The sequence below is a fragment of the Taeniopygia guttata genome, chromosome 17, assembly GCF_048771995.1.
Source record: "Taeniopygia guttata chromosome 17, bTaeGut7.mat, whole genome shotgun sequence".
In the NCBI taxonomy this organism is placed as follows: domain Eukaryota; kingdom Metazoa; phylum Chordata; class Aves; order Passeriformes; family Estrildidae; genus Taeniopygia; species Taeniopygia guttata.
Genome location: NC_133042.1, coordinates 8,473,519 through 8,491,562, shown reverse-complemented (window position 1 = coordinate 8,491,562; position 18,044 = coordinate 8,473,519). Strand labels below are relative to the sequence as shown.

Sequence of the window (18,044 nt, the reverse complement as noted above, 5' to 3'; positions counted from 1 at the left end):
CGGAGATTTCCCGGCTGCATCTCCATCTCCATCTCCATCTCCATCCCCCCGAGGGCAGCGCAGGAGCCGCCCGGGACTCGCAGCCGCTCTCCCGGCGGATTTTGCAGCGGCCACGAGGGAAACTTTGCATCCCTTTGGCTGCAGGGAGGATGCGGAGAGGGAGAGACGCTCCCTGCACCGTCACCCCCATCTCCTGCCAGCACCCCCCGAGCCCTCAGCGCCCCATCCCCGCTCCTGCAGCGCCGCGGGGACACTCGGCGAGGGGCGGAGAGCCTGTCCCGACTGCAGGTCCTGCAGGGGGGACACCTGGGCAAGGAGAGATGCGACAGCCCGGGGGACAGCCGGGCGGGGAGGGACGGGGCGGCGGCGGGGAGCAGCCGCAGGGAGGCTCCGGGATGCGGGGATGCTCCGGGAGGCTGGGATGCTCCGGGATGCTCCGGGAGGCTGGGATGCTCCCGGAGGCTGGCATCACCCGGGAGGCTGAGATGCTCCGGGGTGCGGGGATGCTCCGGGATGCGGGGATGCCCCGGAGGTTGGCATCCCCCGGGAGGTTGGGAGGCTCCGGAGGCTGGCATCCCCCGGGTTGCTGGGATGCCCCGGGTTGCAGGGATGCCCCGGGATGCCCAGGGGAGGCTGGCATGCCCCGGGCAGCCCTCCCCGCATCCCCCCACACTTACTCCCGTGCTGCGGTCCAAGGTGCCGCCCGTGGCCGCCGTGAGTTTGGTGGTGTTGAGCCCCACGAGGGAGGGCAGCGTCTGCGACATCCAGTTGGTGATCATGGCCATGGTGCTGAGGACGACTCCAATCTTGAGTAAAGGCACAGACATGTCTGCGGGGGAGGGCGGCAGGCACCCCTCATTCTGCACCGGGCTCCATCCCGCTGGCTTCGGGCTGCACCAGCCGCCCGACCGCCGCCGCCGCTCGCCGCCGGCCCATCCTCCTCCTCCTCCTCCTCCTCCTCCTCCTCGTCCGGTGCTGCCCCTGTGCCCCTGTGCCCCTGTGCCCTGTGCCCGGTGCCCGGTGCAGCCGCAGCCGAGCGGGACCCGCTCCCCGCGCCGCCGCCGCCGGAGCGAACGGCTGCGGGAGGCGGAACGGGGCGGGAGCGGCGGAGCTCAACCAGCGGGGACACTGCGGTGGGAAAGGGGGAGAGGGAGGGGACGGCGGAGGGAGGGGAGAAAAGGGTTGGGGAGATGGGAGTGGGAGGAGAGAGGGGAGGGATGGAAGGAGGAAGATGGAGGGGGGGTGGTTGGGGATCAAAGATCTCTGGGGATGAAAGGTCTGGGGAAGGAGGAGAGAAGAAAAATTATGGGGAAGATTTGGGATAGGGAAGTGGAGGGAAGGAGAGAAAAAAAGATTTGGGGGGAGGTAAAAGAATCAGGAAAAAAAGATTTGGGGAGAAAAGGTTTGGGAGGAGGTAAAAGATTCAGAGGGAAAAGGTTTGGGGAGAAAGGATTTGGGAGGAGGTAAAAGAATCAGGGGGAAAAGATTTGGGGGGAGGTAAAAGAATCGGGGGAAAAAGATTTGGGGAGAAAAGATTTAAAAGATTCAGGGAGAAAAGATTTGGGAGGAGGTAAAAGAATCAGGGAAAAAAGATTTGGGGAGAAAATATTTGAGAGGTAAAAGAATCAGAGGGAAAAGGTTTGGGGAGAAAAGATTTGAGAGGTAAAAGAATCAGAGGGAAAAGATGTGGGGAGAAAGGAAAGAATTGAGGAGACAGGGAGAGATTGAGCCGAGGCAAACAGGAATGGGAAAGGAAGAGAAAGGTTTGGGGGGAGGAAAGGTTTGAGGAGATAAATTGGGTGGGGGAGAGGAATGAGGAGAGCGGGAAAGTTGAGGGAGGTGGAAGAGGTTTGGGGGGGAGGTGGAAGGGGTTTTGGGGAGGAGATGGAAGGGGATTTTGGGGAAATGGAAAAGGATTTTGGGGAAATGGAAAAGGATTTTGGGGAGATGGAAAAGGATTTTGGGGGGCGCGGCTCCCCCGCTGCGGGTCTGTGGCGCCCTCTGGCGGCTGCGGGCGGCGCTGCGGGCCGGGGTCGCTCGGTGGTCGCGGGGACAGAGGGGACAGAGGGGACAGAGGGGACAGAGGGGACAGAGGGGGGACAGAGAGGGACAGAGGGGACAGAGAGGGGACAGAGGGGACAGAGGGGACAGAGGGGGACAGAGGGGACAGAGGGGACAGAGGGGACGGGGGGGGACAGAGGGGACAGAGGGGACACAGCAGGGACACAGCGGCGACGAGGAACCGTGCCAGGACCCGGAGCAGTTACCGCACCTCTCCCGCAGAGACCCGCGGGCTGGGGGACCCCTGTGGGTCCCCTGTGGGTCCCCTGCAGGTCCCCAGGTCCAAGGAGGCTGTCACAGCATCCCCCACAGCCCTGCTTGTCACCTCGCCACGTCCTGCCACGACAGAACCTCCTCAGCACGAAGGATAAACCAAAACCAGCTGCCAGCCCTGCTCCCGCCTCATTCCCAGTGCAGGAATTCCCTGCCGAGGGATGCGCACAGCCTGGAATGTCACCCGGGCTTGGGCACCACTCAGGTGTCCCCAAGGCCACTTGCAGAACTGCCCCAGTGATTTCAGAAGCCAAATCTCCCCCCAGCTCAACTCCACAGTTCCTGCGTCCTTCCCTAAGAGAACCTGGGAACTCCCTGTGCAAACAACACAGAAATTAATCCCCTGTCCCTCTCCAGGGGACAGAGGTGACATCCCCTGCTTTGTGGCACAGCCCCAGCCTTGGCAAGGGTGCAGAGGAGCCTCGGCTCTTCCACGGCCTGGCACTGGGAGCTGCCACATTCCCACTGGAGTCTGCCCAGCCCCAATCCCACCCCTGCAGAGCTGCTGTTCCAATGGTGGGGATTCCTTTGTTGCCCCAAACCCTGACCCCCCAGTGGCTGCTCCCATCCAGCACCCGGCTGATGTGCAGAGCACATCCCAGCAGGGAAGCAGGGAGCCCCAAAATGCCATCCCCGCTGAGCTGGCCTGGCCCACCTCAGCAGGACCTTGGTGGCCCTTGGTGTGGGATCATCCCAGCACAGCCAGGCTGGGCCCAGGGAGCAGGAGCAGCACAGCCCAGGGCAGGGAGAGCCGGGATCCCTCTGAAATAAATCACATTTAGCAGTTCCAGCAGGTGGAGAAGTGGAGAGAAGTTTGAGCAGGAGCGCTGCTGTCCCTGTGACAAACCCGTGCTGTGGCAGCACATTTCTCTATCTCAGGATTTTTTCATAGAGGAGCACAGAGGGCAGAAAGAGAAAACAATTTCTATTTCTGCTCCTTGTTTTTCTCATGTGGAATGTGTTTGGAGAATTGTTTCCCTGGGGTGGTTGCTGGGTTGGGTTCTGGTGAGGATTGTTTGAGGCTGATGGCCAATCCAACCCAACCAGGGCTGGACTCTCAGAGAGGGTCACCAGTTGTGTTAGAGAAAGTAGGTTTGCAGTTTTAGTATCTCCTTTAAATAGTATATGAATGTATTATGGTATAGTTATAATAAAGAAATCATTCAGCCTTCTGAACTGGAGTCAGACATCAGCATTTCTTCCCACGGGGTTCACCTGCATTTGGTGTCCTGCTTTGGGCACCACCAGCTGCCTCCCCTCCATGGGATCAGCCTCCCCCAGCCCAGGCATCCTCATCCCTTCCACTGCTGCTGGGCATGCAGGGTGGTACCTGTGGGGTCAGGAATGGCTTCCACAGGGAAATAAAACCTTGGAATGGTTCCACCTTTTAGGAAGAATCCCAAATCCCTGCTCTCCCAGCTCCTTGCAAGCCCAGGCCTTGCTTTCCCCTGATATCCCAATCACCCCAAGGTCCATTTGGGAGCAGAGCTTGTCAGGGAATTTTATCCCTCATATTTGTCTCCTCCAGACACATACACGGGAATTAATCCTGTGGATATTTCAGTATTTAAATTTAAGATTCTCTCCTGTGCCTCGTCCTGGATAAAAACCACTCCTGTGCCTTGCCCTGGATGCCAGCTGGGCTAAAAGCTCATTTCCCAGCAGGGCAGGCAGGTGATTTCATACCCATCCCCTTCCAGAGCTTTGCCATGATTAAAGCTCCTCCAAACAGGGCAGCAAAGCACAGAAAAAAGAGCAGCAGCCACAGGTCCCTGCCAAGGGGGGCCCTTTAAAACATTAAAACATTAAAACATTCCTGGGAACGTTTTCCCAGGGTTTGTGCAGAGGGAGGGAGGCAGAACTGCTCTGCTTCCCTGCAGAAAACCCCTTCATGTCACTTCAAAGAGGAGCTGTACCTGTAATAATGGGGGGGAAAGAGAAATCCTGGGGGATTTTCTTTCTCTCTCTCCCTCACTGCTTGCAGTGTTCAGGAAAGAATTAAAAGCAGCACTTTTGGGGGATTTTCTTTCTTTTTTTTTTGCTGGCAGGATTAAGGGAGTTAAGGAAGGGACATCAAAATGTTCTTCCAGACCTTTTTAGAAAATTGTTAATGCAATAATAACCTGCCAGGAGCAGGAAGGGTCACAAGCCTTCCCCAAGGCACGACCATGGAAGCTGAACCCACCCCAGCTGCCCCAAAGCACAGATCTGATGGGAAAAGAGGCTCCCAGGAGCATCTTTTTCATTTTTCAGGGATGTGCAGAGGGAGGAATTGGGGCTGTTGGTGTGATGAGGCGCAGCAGGACAATGACTTTTGTCACTTTCTGACACAGGTGACATGCAAATACAGAAACTCAGCCTGACCCTGATCATCTGCCTGGTTTTAAAAGCCCAAAATTAAAAAAAATTAAAAAAAGAATAAATGAACCAAAAATCCTGGGAATTTCACGTGGGAATCCTGCCTTTCCTCATGCTGGAGCACAACACAGAAACCAGCATGAAACCAGTGAGGAAGAACCTCAGGTGGCCCAGTCTGACCTGATGGATTCCCTGATGGGCCTTTCCAGAGCACAGCTGGATCCTGGTCCTTAAAAATCGACTTTTCCATCACCACATCTGCAGGAATCCCTGAACTACTGGAGCTCAGCTTCCTCCTGGTCACTTTGGGTTTGTTTTTTTGGTTTTTTTTTTTTTTGTTTTTGTTTTTTTGACAAGAAAACCCTTCTGCTGTCACTGTTTTTGTTGTTCCCTTCCCACGAGAGCTGGGGGGGATACCCCAAAAAAATCGAGGTTCCAGGAGTGTCCCCTCCATCCCTCCCCTGCTGTCAGCAGCGAGCAAAAAGCTGCTCAGGGAACAAAAGATCCTTTTTTTTTTTTTTTCATTCATATATTCCGCACAGAGAAAGATAAAAGCAGAGAACAGGGAATTCCAAAATAGCTGCTGGGTGGAAAATTCCAAAATTCCGCTGCTGGGAAGGGAAAGCCCCGAGCTCTGTGCCCAAAGGACCCTGCGAGGGTCAGTGGTGACAATTCCTTGGTGGCAGCGCGGGGACACGGCGGTCACTGTCTCCCTCTCCTGGCTGGTTCCGAGAAAAAGTGCCCAAATTCCTCCAAATTTGCTCCCAAATTTTGCTGGGGATGATGCCCAAGTCGCCTTGATTTTTAAGATTTTCTAAAGTTTTCTGAGTTGACGTTCTGGCAGGAAACTTTCACACACAACTTTCTGGCAAACAATTCTGCAAACACATTCCCACATTAAAAAAAAACAAAGAAAACCAAACCAAAACAAACAAACAAAAAAACCCAAAAAAGAAAAAAAAAACCAAAAAAAATCCCCAAGGAGCAGAAATAGAAATTGTTTTCTCTTTCATTTCTTTCTATAAAAAAAACCCTGAACCTATACACCTAAAAACCCCTATACACCTCCATAAAAAAATCCTGAAAGGAAGAAAAATGTATTACCACAACCACAAGCAGAGAATTCCTGCTCTAAACCACACCTGGGTGGATTTTAGCAGTCCCAAAACCTGGCTGGTGCCCAGGTGCCAGCCCAGGAGAGCCCAAATCCTGCTCCCTGCAGCTCCTCCTCGCTGCCCTGGCAGTCTGGGGGTGGCCTGGGCACTTTGGGGTCCGTCCTCCCTGCAAGGACCTTGTGGGAATGCAGAGCTTCCCTCTGGCTGCCCTGAAGGTCTGGGACCCTGGCAGGGGTCAGGAACCCCCCTGGACAGAGCCCCCAGAGACACTGTCTGTGATCTCTGTCCATGGAAAAGAGTTTTCAATCTTACAGGATGAATTACCAGCTCTGAGTGTTTGATATGAGTAATAATTAAGTGCGGCACGGGTGCAAAAGTAAAATTTTAGGGCACAAGATGGAGGAAATTGGGTGTGTCTTGTCCTTTTTCTCCTTCTTCATGCCCTCCATGTTTCACTGTGGTGTTGGCATTTTTCTGTTGGTTTAGGCTGGGGACACACTGTCCAACGTAGGTGACAGATATTGGCACGTTATTGTAAATCCAGCACAGGTAGTTTGTGGTATTTAATGTTTGTACCATCCCACTGGGGGCAGAGCCCCACACGCTGCCCTGCAGGACAGAGCTGCGGCAGGGCAGCAGAACATGTTAGAGATAAACAGAATAAACAACCTTGAAACCAGCACAGACCAATTATGGCTTCTGCTTTGGCAACAAAACAAACAAACAAAAAAAACCCCAGAAACTTTTTACAATCTCAGAATCATCAAAACCACAAATTCCAACAGACCTGGCTGTGGGATTTCAGGGATCCTCCTGAAAAGCTTGGATTGGGATTTTCCTCCCTCCTGCAGCTGCTCTGAAGTGTCCCTTTGGAGGCTTTGCCATCTCCAGTGATTCTCCCCATCCCTCCTGGACCCCTGATTGATGCCAGCTGCTGATGCCAGGCTGCCCCTGCCCCATGAGCTGTGGCAGCACAGGGGCAGGAGAGCTGTGGGGAGGAGAGAACCTCAAAAAAAAACACCAACCCTAAACCCCCCCCACAAAAAAACCCCAAAAGAACCCCAAAAACCCCAAAAAATTCCCCAAACCCCCCCCCAAAAAACCCAAAAAATCCCCCAAAAACCCCCAAAAAACCCACAAAAAAGTGCAAAAAACCCCCCCAAAAAACCCACAAAAAAGTGCAAAAAAACCCCCAAAATCCCCCCAAAAATCCCATAAAAATCCCCCAAAACCCTCAACAAGAAATGGCACTGAGTTCCCCTCAGTTTTGGGTCACAATTCCAACTATCACAAGGGTTTCACCTGGTTTTTGTCACTTTTTTTTTTTTTTGCACAAACCTGACTCCAGGAGATCACAGAGTTTTTCCCCTCATCATGGGATGGACAGGAAATAAAAGTAAAGGATGAAGAAAAAGTGACAATTTAAGCCCACGAAGGGGATCCCTGCCAGCTCCTGCTAAAACTCCATGTGAAAATTGTGGCTGCCTCCAGGGCCAGCCACATTTTGGGATCAGTCAAGCCCAAGCTGCTCTGGAAAATCAACTCCCAGCTCTGGACACTCCCTGCTCCTGCATGAAAAACCCTCTGAAAACTCTCCTTTTTTTGGGAGGAAGAACTCTGGAAGGAAACATCCCCTTCCCACGTGCCTAAATCTGTGTTCAGCTAAAGCTGCTCTTGTCATTAAGCCCAGCATCTACAGCAGGTGCCAAAACCTTAAAACCAGCCCAGGTTTTTGGTTTTGGAGGAATTTTTGGGCACATTTCCCTGGGTCAGGAACATGCCTCCAGTCCTAGAGTGAATTCCCAAGGAAGAATTGTTCCCTGTGCTGCTTTCTAGCAAAAACAGCCCTGATATTGTCCCTCTGTTATCCTTCCAGCATGGGGGGGTGGGCTGGGAGCAGGGAAAAAGGGTCCTGAGCAGGGTAAAAAGGGTTCTGAGCAGGGAAAAAGGGTCCCTGAGCAGGGTAAAAGTGTCCCTGAGCAGGGAAAAAATGGGTCCTGAGGAGAGAAAAAGGGTTCTGAGCAGGGTAAAACAGTCCCTGAGCAGGGAAAAAGGGTATTGAGTAGGGAAAAAGGGTCTCTGAGCAGGGAAAAAAGGGTTCTGAGCAAGGAAAAAGGGTCCCTGAGGAGGGAAAAAGGGTTCTGAGCAGGGTAAAACAGTCCCTGAGCAGGGTAAAAGGGTCTTGAATAGGGTAAAAAGGTCTCTGATCAGGGAAAAAAGGGTCCCTGAACAGAGGAAAGGGGTTCTGAGCAAGGTAAAAGGGTTCTGAGCAGGGTAAAACAGTCCCTGAGCAGGGAAAAAGGGTATTAAGTAGGGAAAAAGGGTCCCTGAGCAGGGTAAAAAGGTTCTGAGCAGGGAAAAAGAGTTCCTGAGCAGGGTAAAAGGGTCCATGAGCAGGGTAAAAGGGTCTTGAATAGGGTAAAAGGGTCTCTGAGCAGGGAAAAAAGGGTTTTGAGCAGGGAAAAAAGGGTTTTGAGCAAGGTAAAAGGGTTCTGAGCAGGGTAAAAGGGTTCTGAGCAGGGAAAAAAGGGTTTTGAGCAGGGAAAAGAGTCAGGACTCCAGCTAAAGCCGATCTGGAGGCTGGGAGCAGGGCTCAGCTCCAGCAGAACAGTGACACCCAACAGCTACAGCCCACAAAGGCAGGAAAATCAGCATTTCCAGCTGGTGTCCCCCCACATTTGGGATCTGCTGGCCCCAAGGCACATCTCTGTGTCTCTGCTTCTCCAAGCCCACCTTCCCCTGCCTGCCTGAGGTGGCCCAAAAAGCCACAAATGCCAGAAGGGCGCTCCTGGGGTGTCCCAGCCTCGATCCCTGCACAGCAAAGGCAACACTTCCCCCTCCCAGCTGCAGAAGGAGCTTTCCCCACCGCTCTGTTTAATTCCCTCTGATAGTAATTAGCTTTGTAGTACGTATGATGCTAATACTGATTACAAGGACTGATAACTCCAGCAATAAATACAACCCAGGGCTGGAAATTACCTCTGGTTTTTATTGGTTCCACTTGAAGTTAGCCAGATGAGGCACAAATTGGTTTAGGAGACAGCTGCCTCCTGTTCCAGGCTGCAGATTTGCAGCTCAATTCATCCCCTTTTTCCTCCCTGGCATGGGGAGGAAGAGTCTGGGCACCAAAGTGGGCACTGGGAAGTTCTGCATGGGCAGAAGGGAGCTGGGCTGGGCATTGCTGAGCCCTGGCAGGGCTCTCCCTTCTCCTGCAAACCAGGGACTTGATGTTCTTTTAGGAAAATCAATGGGTAAATGAAGATAATTAATATTTTAGGGTGGTTTTTTTTTTTCCACTCTTGCACAAGCCCCAAATGTTTCATCTCTGCCTGCTCCAGGAAGGTGTCGCTCCCAGAATTAGGGGGGATGTGGGAGCACAACTGCTGAGGAAACTTTGAGGAATACCAGGAGGTTTTCACTGAAATGCCCCAGCAAAAGGACAAAAGGACAGGTCAGACAGACAGACAGACAGACATCCCCACACCCCACCCTCCTGATAGCACACCGCAGATCCTTGGGGAGCAGCTGGCTCTGCTCCTGCTTGGACACCAGGAGAGCTGCCCTGGGTGTCCCCACGATGGGGACAAGGACAGGGAGCCCCACACTGGCCCTGCCCAGCCCGGCCAGAGGCAGTGCTGCACCCCAGGGTGCCCAGAGCACCTCTGCCCCCCAGCCCAGCACCCCAAATGCTGCACCCCACCAAAGTGGGGCATTCCAGGCTGGGATTCTGAGCCGTGGAGAGGCCGGAGCACAAAGCAGCTCAGAGAGAAGAAACACCAGAGCCTCGTGCAGGTCTCACTGTGGGCTCCTGCCACCCTCTCAGCCCTGCCAAGGCACAGGACAAAGAACTGGGGGGCTTTAGGGGCTGCTCCCCCCTTGTCTCACACAGGTAAAAACACCCTCTCAGCCAGGGGTGCATCACCCCTGTGCCCCCAGCATCCTCCCTCCCAGCCGGGGGGGCACCCCAGGGTGCTGCAGCACCCCCACCTTGCAGACACCCCCTTCCCTCCAGCAGGGCTCCCCTGCTCGCCCCTCCAGCCCCGTTTCAGCTCTGTCCCCAGCCCTTCCTCCCTTGTCACCGCAGCGAGGGACAGGAGGGGACAGCAGCACCTTCTGCATCAGCAGGGAAAGCTGCCGGAATCAGCACCCCAACATCCACCCTCCCTGCCCAGGCTCTCTCTAGGGCACGGCAGAGGCTCCCCACGGCAGCCTGGCACACAGCTGGGCACAAAAGCAGATTTGGGGATGGCAGCTGCAACTCCGGGAGGGCTCTGCAGTGCCAGGCCAGCCAGCGGGCACGGGGGCACGGGCACCTGCCCAGCTGGGCACTGCAGGGTGGAACCAGCCCAGCTCAGCCCAGCCGGGCTCTAGCAGGGCTCAAACCTCCTGCCAGCAGCAGGGCAGGGCTCTGTGCCCCGAGCTGGGCGGGCTGGGCTCCCTGTGCCCACCCTGATCTAAAGTTGCTGCCAAAGTTGAGGTGCTGCAGTCACCGAGGAACGAGGAAAGGAGAAAGCAGCCAGGCAGGGCAGAAACCTTGCTTTGCCCTGCTTTTCCCTTGGTTTGCCCTGCTTTTCCCTTGGTTTTTCCTTGGTTTCCCCCCTTGGTTTCCCCCTGTTTTTTCCTTGGTTTCCCCTGCTTTTCCCTTGGTTTCCCCTGCTTTTCCCTTGGTTTGCCCTGCTTTTCCCTTGGTTTTCCCCTGATTTCCCCCTGGTTTTTCCTTGGCTTCCCCCCTTGGTTTCCCCCTGTTTTTCCCTTGGTTTTTCCTTGGTTTCCCCTTTGGTTTCCCCCTGGTTTTCCCTTGCTTTCCCCCTCTTTTCCCCATTTTTTCCTTGGTTTCCCCCCTGCTCTCCCCCTCGCTTTCCCCCTCGTTTCCCCTTTTTTTCCTTGGTTTCCCCTTGCTTTCCCCCTTGTTTTCCCCCTTGTTTTCCCCCTTGCTTTCCCCCTTGCTTTCTCCATTTTTTCCTTGGTTTCCCCCTTGGTTTCCCCCTTGCTTTCCCCATTTTTTCCTTGGTTTCCCCCTTGCCTTCCCCCTGGTTTTCCCTTGGTTTCCCCTTGCTTTTCCCTTCATTTCCCCCTGGTTTTCCCTTGCTTTCCCCCTGCTTTTCCCTTCATTTCCCCCTGCTTTCCCCTTTGGAAAAGCCCCCAGATCAGCGCCACGCTGACAGGGCCGCCCAGGGGCTGACAGCACCCAGGTGCCCATCCTGTGCCCCTGGGGGGAACTCTGGAGGGACACTGAGCCAAGGGACACCCCTGCCACCCCCCTGGCACCGTGGCCAGCACCAGCCATGCCCTGGTGGCCAGGGGCTGCCATGCTGGTGGTCCTGGCTCTTTGTCCAGCGCGGCGCATGCGCGCGGCCTCAGCATCCTCACACACAATGGGGCTTCTGCTCCAGCTCTGCTTCCTCCCACCCCTCCTCATCCTCACAGCCCCGGGATTCCTCACCTTCCTCCCCTTCCCTGCATCCCGGGCTGCTCAGCCTCCCTCTCTCTGGGCTCTCCTTGCTCTGGGGGCAGCAGAAATCCTCGCAGGTTTTGGTGGCTCAAACTTCAGCAGCAGGGCAGTGACAGGGAGAGCTTTGTCACTGGGAGAAAAGGAAAAATAATCTCCAGAAAGCATCCAGGATGAGAGCCCAGCTGCTAATTGCTCCTACACTAAGAAGCCTCCATTGCCCTCCTATTTATAGCTGCTTTTTCTTTCCTTTTCTTTTTTTTTTTTTTTTTTTTTTTTTGTGCTTCCAGGCAGCGCCACAATTAACCCCACAATCTGGAGCATCCTCTTGCAATTACTTTTTTTTTTTTTATTTCCTTTCCTCAGCGACTGGTGAAAAAAAAAAAAGCAAACCCAAAAAGACAAAAGACAATCACCCTGCCTGCTTCTCCCCAGCCAGCCTCAAGAAGTCAAATGGAGTTTTAAATTCCACTTGCAAGAGATGGATTTTGGGAGCCTCCACACAACCCAGGGGCTGGGACAGCAGAGAAAAGCATGGGAATCCAGGCAAAAAAAAAATATATATAAAAGAAAGAAATAAGATTTAAAAAAAAAAGGAGGTGGAGTGGAGCGAGGGGGATAAACAAAGTGCACCAAGGGACATTTAAATGTCACCTAGGAGGGTGACAAGGAGGGGACATCACTCCCACCTCCTCCCTGCCAGCAGCCCCCAGCCCCAGCGGGGGTCCCGCAGCCCCGGGGTCAGCCCGGCACCCCCGTTCTGGGGCTGTGCCCATCACACCAGGGGGGTCCCCCGGGGGTGAACCCCCAAACGGAGCCCCCCGGGCGGTGCCCAGGTGATGCCCGGGGAGGGGATGCGGAGGCCGGGCAGGTGCGGCCGCTCCCGGCTGCGCTCCGGCTTTAGCAGAAAATGGCGATGGGGGAGAAAGGAGGAGGAGGAGGAGGATGAGGATGGGGGAGTGGGGAAGAGGAAGAGCTGCACCTACTTGGGTGAGTTCTGTGCCCATCAGGATGAGGAAGAAGAGGGTCAGCAGCTTGCTTGCCGGTCGCATCTCTCGCGCTCCGTCCTAAGCACCTCGCATGCAGATCTCCTCCGGGCGAGCCTCCCCTGCGCCGTCCCCGAGCCTCGCTGCCTCCTCGCTCCTTTATTCTTATTAATATTTGAATTTGTGTTTAAAAAAAAAATACACAGCGAGACGCTATTAAAAAAAAAAAAAGGCAATAATAAAAAAATTAAAAGAAAACCAGCCTGATTTTGCGGGTGGCTCTCAGCACCCTCGGGATGCGATGCCAGAAATCTGCTCAGCAGAGCCTTCACTTTGCATATTTATTGGGATCCCAGTTTCTCTTCTCTGCTCTCGGTGCTGGCTGTCTGCTAATTTATTTAATTTTTTTTTTTTTTTTTTTTAATGGCTCCCCTGCTCCAAAGACATTTGCGAAGAGGAATTCAGCGGAGCACGCAGTGATTATCTCTGCTATTGCCAAAAGTTTGCCTGGAAAAGGGGGGTGATGGGGAGAGGACAGGGATTTAAAAAAAAAAAAAAAAAAGAAAAAAAAAGGAAAAAAAAAGAAAAAGAAAGGAATTGGTAGGGCTGGCTACTAGCAGGGGATGGCTGTGGAACAGGATGTGACATCAAGTAAGGCGGGGGAAATTTAACTAAACACGGCAAAGGGAGAGGGGGAAAAGCAGGGAAAAGCAGGGAAAAGCAGGCGCGGGAGCGCGGCTGAGGCTGCGGGGACCCCGCGGGGAGCAGGGGGTTAAAAACATCCTGAGCCCCATCCTGAATTCCCATCCTGAATTCCCATCCTGAATTCCCATCCTGAATTCCCATCCTGAGCCCCATCCTGAATTCCCATCCTGAGCCCCATCCTGAATTCCCATCCTGAATTCCCATCCTGAGCCCCATCCTGAATTCCCATCCTGAATTCCCGTCCTGAACCCCATCCTGAATTCCCATCTTGAATTCCCATCCTGAATTCCCATCCTGAGCCCCATCCTGAATTCCCCATCCTGAATTCCCATCCTGAGCCCCATCCTCAATTCCCATCCTGAATTCCCATCCTGAATTCCCACCCTGAGCCCCCTCCTGAATTCCCATCCTGAAGTCCCATCCTGAATTCCCATCCTGAGCCCCATCCTGAATTCCCATCCTGAATTCCCATCCTGAATTCCCATCCTGAATTCCCATCCTGAATTCCCATCCTGAATTCCCATCCTGAGCCCCATCCTGAATTCCCATCCTGAATTCCCATCCTGAATTTCCATCCTGAGCCCCCTCCCTGCGCTCCCGGGGATCCCTCGGGGCAAGGGGGGGTGCCCAGGGATCTGATCCCCCCAAAACCCCAAAGCAGCCCCCGGGCAGGCAGTGCCCTCCCCTCCCTGGCAGCTTCTGCCCCTCATTTCTCTCTCTCACACCCCCCCAAATGCTTCCCAATCCCAAATTTCTTCCATATGGGATATCCCATAAATATCATGAAATATTTTATTTTGTGGTGCTGCAGGTGAAAAGCATCACCTCCCCCTGCTCCAGAGATCATCTCCTGGTGATGATTATTTAATGACACAACAGAAATTCCTTGTCCACAGTTAGCAGAGCTCCCAGCAGAGGATTTCCCCCTGTGATTGCTCCAAGATTTCTTTACCTGGAGCCCTTGGAAGTGGAGCAGGACACGGGATCTGTGCAGGGATGAGCCGATGCTTCCCAAGTTCTGGCATCACAGAATTCAGCAGGAACCAGGAAATTTGCAGGGTTGTGACTGAGCCTCCGTGGAGGCAAAAGGCTGGGAGCAAACTGGAAGAAGCTTTCTGTGTGTTTGTATCAGCAAATATTTAAGGGAAAGTTGTGCCAGTCTTCCCAGGAGGGTTTTAGTAGCTCCAGACAGGGAATAATCATCCCATCCCTTTTGCCCATGGAGCAGCTGGAATGTCTGACTGTCCCACAGAGATACTCCTGAGATACTTCCCTCAGCACCTGGCTTAAACTCGGTGCTGTAGAGCCCATAAAAGCTGAGGACATTTAAAAAAAAAAAAAAGCATAAAAACTCCTCCTGACTTTATGGAGAGCAGCACAGCGAGGCCAAAAGCATCAGTGGAGGGTTTGAACACCTCCTCCCCTGGCACCCCAGGAGGTGTTTGATTTCCACAGGCAGCACCTTCCCCCTGGCAGGGATCACAGCAGGGCAAAAAAACCACCCCAAATTCAGAGGGAGGAGGAGGAGGAGAGAGTTCCTCTGTGGGAATTTCAGTGTTTAAAGTGCCTTCAAAACCTACCTGAGCAGCTCCTGATCAAGCCTGGAGAGAGGCAGAACCCAGCAATGAGAGCTCATTTCACACAAAAATGTTCAACAAAGCAGCTCCACTTCACCTGGAAAGTTGCTGTGCCCATGCAGGATGATTTCAGACCTCAAAGATGAAACCCCAGCTTGTTTTACACAGACAAGGCTCTGAAATGGATTTTTCCCAAAGCACCAAGGGGGAAATATCTTTTTTTTCCCCCTCCTTTGGGTTTATACACATCCAGTTTTGTTGACCTCCGTGGCTTGCACTTGGGCAAAAACATCAGCCCTGCAGTTGGTTTAATTTATTCCTCTTTTGAAGTATTTCTGAATGAATATTATTATTGATTATTGAGCTGGAGCTGCAGAGGGGGAGGCCCTGCATGGTCCTTCCTTCAGGGAAGAGCCCTGCCCCAAGGAGCTCCACTCCCAGGGCACAAATCAGAGAAACCAAGAGAAATAAAAGGGGAAAAAATATCGCCCAGTGGGAGCACAGCTCAGATCTTTTGATTCCAACAGTGTCTTCCTCAGACTTTGAAAAATACCTCCTCGAAATTTGGAAGGAGTTCAAGGTCTGGAGAACCTCTGCCCGTGGATTGTGACTAAAGAGGCTCTGGTTCTTTCCCTGGGAAAAGCAGTGTTCTGCTCCTCAGAAGCAACAAAACCAAAATTTCCAGCTGTGAGGCTCGGACTGAAGCTTTTGATGAGGGGGGAAAAGCACAAGAGTAGAAGAAATGAAAGGAAAACACGGCGGTGCAATGGAATGGGTGTGAAAGAATTTGGGAATTTGGGATGCACCCGGGAAGGGCTGGGACAAAAGGAAGGATGTGTTTGCACCGGGAGGTAAATGGCAGGGACAGGAGTGGGACAATTCTGTCCCTGCCCGGGGCACTGGTGCTGAGAGCAGGGGGTGGCCAAGGCTTCCTGTGGCCAAGGGAAAGGATTTGGCAGCTCCCAGAAATCCTTGGCTGCAGTGCCAGGGCTGGGTGCCACCAAATTTGGGTGTCACCAATGCTGGGTGTCACCATGGCGGGGTTCCACCAAGGCTGGGTGTCACCATGGCGGGGTTCCACCAAATTTGGGTGTCATCAAGGCTGGATGTCACCAAAGCTTGGTGTCACCAAAGATGGATGCCCCCAAATCTGGGTGTCACCAAGGCTGGGTGTCACCAAACTTGGGTGTCACCAAATTTGGGTATCACCATGGCTGGATGCCACCTAGGCTGGGTGTCACCAAGACTGGGTGTCATCAATGCTGGGTGTCACCATGGCTGGATATCACCAAATCTGGACGTCACCATGACTAGGTTCCACCAAGGCTGGGTGTCACCAAATTTGGGTGTCACCGAGGCTAGATGCCATAAAATTTGGGTGTCACCAAATTTGGGTGTCACCAAGGCTGGATGCCACGAAATTTGGGTGTCACCAAGGCTGTGTGCCACCAAGGCTGGCTGTCACTAATGCTGGGTGTCACCATGGCTGGATGCCACCAAATCTGGGTGTCACCATGCCTAGGTGCATCCCGAATTCCCAAATTCTTTCACACCCATTCCATTGCACTGCCGTGTTTTCCTTTCATTTCTTCTACTCTTGTGCTTTTCCCCCCCTCATCAAAAGCTTCAGTCCGAGCCTCACAGCTGGAAATTTAGTTTTTGTTGCTTCTGAAGAGCAGAATGCTGCTTTTCCTGGGCTTTTCATTATCCAAATAATTCAAGGAGCTGAGCAAAGGAGATAAAACCCCACACCAGGCATACCTGAACCATCTGAGGCAGATCCTCTGCAAACATCCCCTCGCTGCCTGGCACTTTGAAGCTGTTTTTTGCACCTAGGAAAGGAAATGAATTCCACATTAGCGGCTTTTAAAGGGGTTTTTGCTGCTTCTCAGCAGCCCTGAACACACACGAGGATCATCATCACCGTAACAAACTGGAATTTTTGTATCCACAAATGGGGTCAAGGAGGATCAGAACTGACAGCGGAGCCTCAGAGAGCCCGAGGCACCCAGGGAAGTTTGGCTGAGCAGCTCTGCCTCTTCTAAAATAGCATCTCCCTCCTTGGGAGAGAATTCAGGGGGAAAAAGAGGTGGGAAAGGTGAGGCTCAAGTGGTTTTAAGCAGAGTTTACCTCTTATATGAGTTAAGGTAAGAGGCTGAGTGCTGAGTTTCCATGGTGTTTCTGGAGGGCAGCTCTTGGGTGGAAAGCAGGAGTTGCTGCCATTCAAGGTTCTGCCACCTCGGAGATTTTCCAAATAGTGGAACGGTGCAAAAAAGCCACAGATGAAAAAAGAAAGAAAAATCTTTAAAAATTAAAAATATGACCAGTAATTTCTGCATTTGCAGAAGTGTTATTGGATCAAAGGGAGCAGCTCCTGTTGATAAAACCCCAAATTTGCCCTGGTTTGGGTTCAGCTTTTCAGCCACCTGCTAAAAACTTGGGAGTCAATCCCAGCCTTCCCCAGGGGCCAGGCTTCATATTGGACCATATAGCCCGAAATGTTTTTATTTAATTTGAACCCACATTATGCTGCCTGCATATGGTGACACACACATTTCATTTTATGGAGCAGATGCTGCTCTGCTGTTGAGGATGTAATATACTGAGTACATCGAGCATGGTTTGGGCTGGGGGAGCTGCAGTGTTTTTTAACTCTGATTAGCCTTAATTTGAAACCTGATTTCCAAAGGAAATGAAGCCTGTGACATCCTACTCTGGATGCATGCCCATAGATGCTGCGTGTCCATTTGCTTAGCCATCATTCTCCTATTTTTTTTATTTTTTCAGAGCTCCAGGGTCTGTTTCAATAGAATTGGGGAAAATCCAGTTTTCCTCCCTGCCCAAATGAGATTAATTTACAATACAAGTTCATGAGTTCAAGGAAAGTGAGCTGACCCAGCACTTTCCCTTAAACCACTCCTGGAAATGAAAGAGATAAGCACCAAAAATCAGGCTGAATTCTGCTCTACCCGAGGACAAAAGCCCATCTCAGTTGTAATTAGGAGCTGATTAAAGTCTAGAGGGGATTTCAGCTTTGCTGACCTCCCTGCTGGCTCATCCTCTGCCTCCCAGCTCATTCCACAGCCCCCAGCGCTGCTGCTGCTGCTCACGGGCAATCCCAAAATCCCAAACCCGGGGATCCATCCTTTAACCCCAGTTCTGCCCGCTCCCAGCTGATTTCCAGGGAATCAGCAGAGCTGTGCCAGGAGCCAGCAGGGCACAGCTGGGCTGGAACAAACGCTGGTGGCAGAATTCCTGCAGCTGATGCTGGCGGGGCTCTGCACTCCCCAAAATGCTTCACAGCCAAAAAATCTCGGGAGGAGAGGCAGCAGCCACCCCCCAGCTGGCTCAAACTCAGCTTGGTCCTTTTTTAAGTGACCAGCCACGGTGGCATCTTCATTCCACGCATCTCCAGAGCTTGGGGGGAAGTTTAGGGAAGATTTTTGCAGGTCTGTGGCAGGACAAGAGGGGCCCTGCTGGAGCTCAGCTGTGCCCACTCCAGGCTGATGCCAACACCCTG

At 52.9% G+C, this 18,044-nt stretch overlaps 1 protein-coding gene and 1 long non-coding RNA gene across 4 annotated transcripts in view; one reads left to right on the top strand and one right to left on the bottom strand.

Moving 5' to 3' along the window:
• The window catches only part of OLFM1 (olfactomedin 1), a 34,737-nt gene extending 21,846 nt beyond the window's left edge, over positions 1–12,891 (bottom strand). Inside the window, 1 exon segment of one of the 3 annotated variants that reach the window (NM_001198849.2) lies at positions 12,243–12,891. In NM_001198849.2, the coding sequence (NP_001185778.1) occupies positions 12,243–12,308 (66 nt within the window). In that variant the 5' untranslated portion in view covers positions 12,309–12,891. 3 annotated transcript variants of the gene reach the window in all.
• Positions 9,112–11,816, top strand: LOC140685242 (uncharacterized). Its single transcript, XR_012058546.1, has 2 exons — positions 9,112–9,258; positions 11,623–11,816. It is a non-coding gene; the product is annotated as an uncharacterized lncRNA (long non-coding RNA).
• Positions 12,892–18,044: the final 5,153 nt, after the last annotated feature.